At 35.7% G+C, this 1,879-nt stretch overlaps 1 protein-coding gene across 1 annotated transcript in view; it reads left to right on the forward strand.

Moving 5' to 3' along the window:
* The window catches only part of LOC128247113 (coiled-coil domain-containing protein 73-like), a 32,969-nt gene extending 31,879 nt beyond the window's left edge, over positions 1-1,090 (forward strand). Inside the window, exon 2 of the mRNA XM_052965933.1 lies at positions 929-1,090. Coding sequence (XP_052821893.1) covers positions 929-1,075 — 147 coding nt within the window. The 3' untranslated portion in view covers positions 1,076-1,090. The remainder of the gene's footprint in view (positions 1-928) is intronic.
* Positions 1,091-1,879: the final 789 nt, after the last annotated feature.

Below are 1,879 nucleotides of genomic sequence, written 5' to 3' on the forward strand. Positions count from 1 at the left end.
ATATATATATATATATATATATATATATATATATATATATATATATATACATATGTTATATATATATACATATATATTTATAATGTACTATATATAATATATATTTGTCTGTCTGTCTGTCTGTCTGTATGTATGTATGTATGTATTTATGTATGTATGTATATACGTGTGTCAGAACTACAGCCGCCATTCGCAAGCGCATATGGATTGGTGGTAGCATACGTAATGCTTTCGATAATTCTTTTAAGTGCCGTAATTCTCCGCAATAAAAATATTAATAGGTAGAGGAAGCTTGGGAGAGTTGAGCTACAGGAACAGTTTAGCCATAACAATTTTCTCTAAATCTATAAATTATTAAAAGTAATTACTGCCGCGTATTGGAAGCACTTCTTATCTAATACATTTAACAAGTGTAAGCAATTTATACAGTTATTTTTTGAAAAAATCATTTTTACACCAATAGGTAAAAGTTGGTTTGAAGGTAAGCATGTTCATATTTCTGTAGAAGTATGTAGGATTCTGATTGAATGCATTTTGTAATATACGTTTATCGTTCCTCTATCACTGTGATCGTTAAAAAATCCGTCTGATCGTTAAAAAATCCGTAACGGTTACAATGATACATGAAGTTAAGATGGCAGGGACAGTTAAGATGGGGAGAGTTGGAACAGCCATGTATGGGAGAGTTGAGCAGTAGTCAAACTCCCTTTATTAATGCGTAGTGAAAAGACATTTTTAACCTGTTCATTTTATTACTTCCTATGCTAATTATCAAAAACTCTGGTAGCTGTTAATGAGCTGCGTTTGCTTTCGAGTTTAAGTGTGTTGAAGCTAAACTGCATAGGGCTTCAATTCAAAATAAGGGATAAAATTTTGATCTACTTGCCTTCATACTGGCTAAAATTTAGACATGTATTAACTTTTTCAGATGCCTTGGAAATATATCCAGACCACCAATCGTGGAGCTGCAGAGGATGATTTAGTAGGGACAGATCGCGTCAGAGAAGGATGCAGTATTCGTGGTGCTGCTAAAGATTCCAATATAGCAAGAATGACACTAAAAAAAGATATATAGACAAATGTAAGGAACAAAATGATGGGCAAAACAAAGTGTTTGGGTACAAAATTTGCAAGATAAAAGATATGACATTTTCATCAGAGATGAAAGCTGGGTTATCGACTCACATAAAGACTTTAGCCGAGCAGTTCCACGGACTCACACGAAATAAATGCCGTGAGTTGATAGTGGAATATGCATTAAGAAAAAATGCTACGGTCCCTGATTCTTGGCAACAAAACGGAATAATTGGCGACCATTTTTGGATATCCTTTAAAGAGAGAAATCATCTAGCAATTCGAACACCAGAGGCTACATCTCTTGCTAGAGCAAGTGCGTTCAATCGCTATAACGTTGGCACGTTTTACAACTTAATGAGTGTTATGGACCTGCACAAGTTTGAATGCCACGACATTTATAAAGCAGATGAAACCAACCGCGTGCGTAACTGTGCAGCAACCTGAAAATGTCGTCTCTGTACAGGGAGTGAAACAAGTAGGGTCTATAACTTCCGGCGAGAGAGGACAACTTTAACTGTTGTGTATGCAGTTAATGCAGCAGGAAATGTTGTTCCATCACTGCTGATCTTCCCACGATAAAACTATAGGGATTATATTATCAAAAGTGGTCCTGCAAGCTGTATCGGAGGAGCCAATTCCAATAGATGGATTAATGAAGATCTGTTTGTGACTTCTTTAAAACACTTTATAGCCTACACCAGGGGCAGCAAAGAGAAGAAAGTGTTGTTAATTTTGGACAATCACGAAACGCATTTGTCTCTTGCAGCTATTGACTAGGCCAATAAAAATAGGGTGACATTAA

Source organism: Octopus bimaculoides, chromosome 2 (assembly GCF_001194135.2).
Source record: "Octopus bimaculoides isolate UCB-OBI-ISO-001 chromosome 2, ASM119413v2, whole genome shotgun sequence".
In the NCBI taxonomy this organism is placed as follows: Eukaryota; Metazoa; Mollusca; class Cephalopoda; order Octopoda; family Octopodidae; genus Octopus; species Octopus bimaculoides.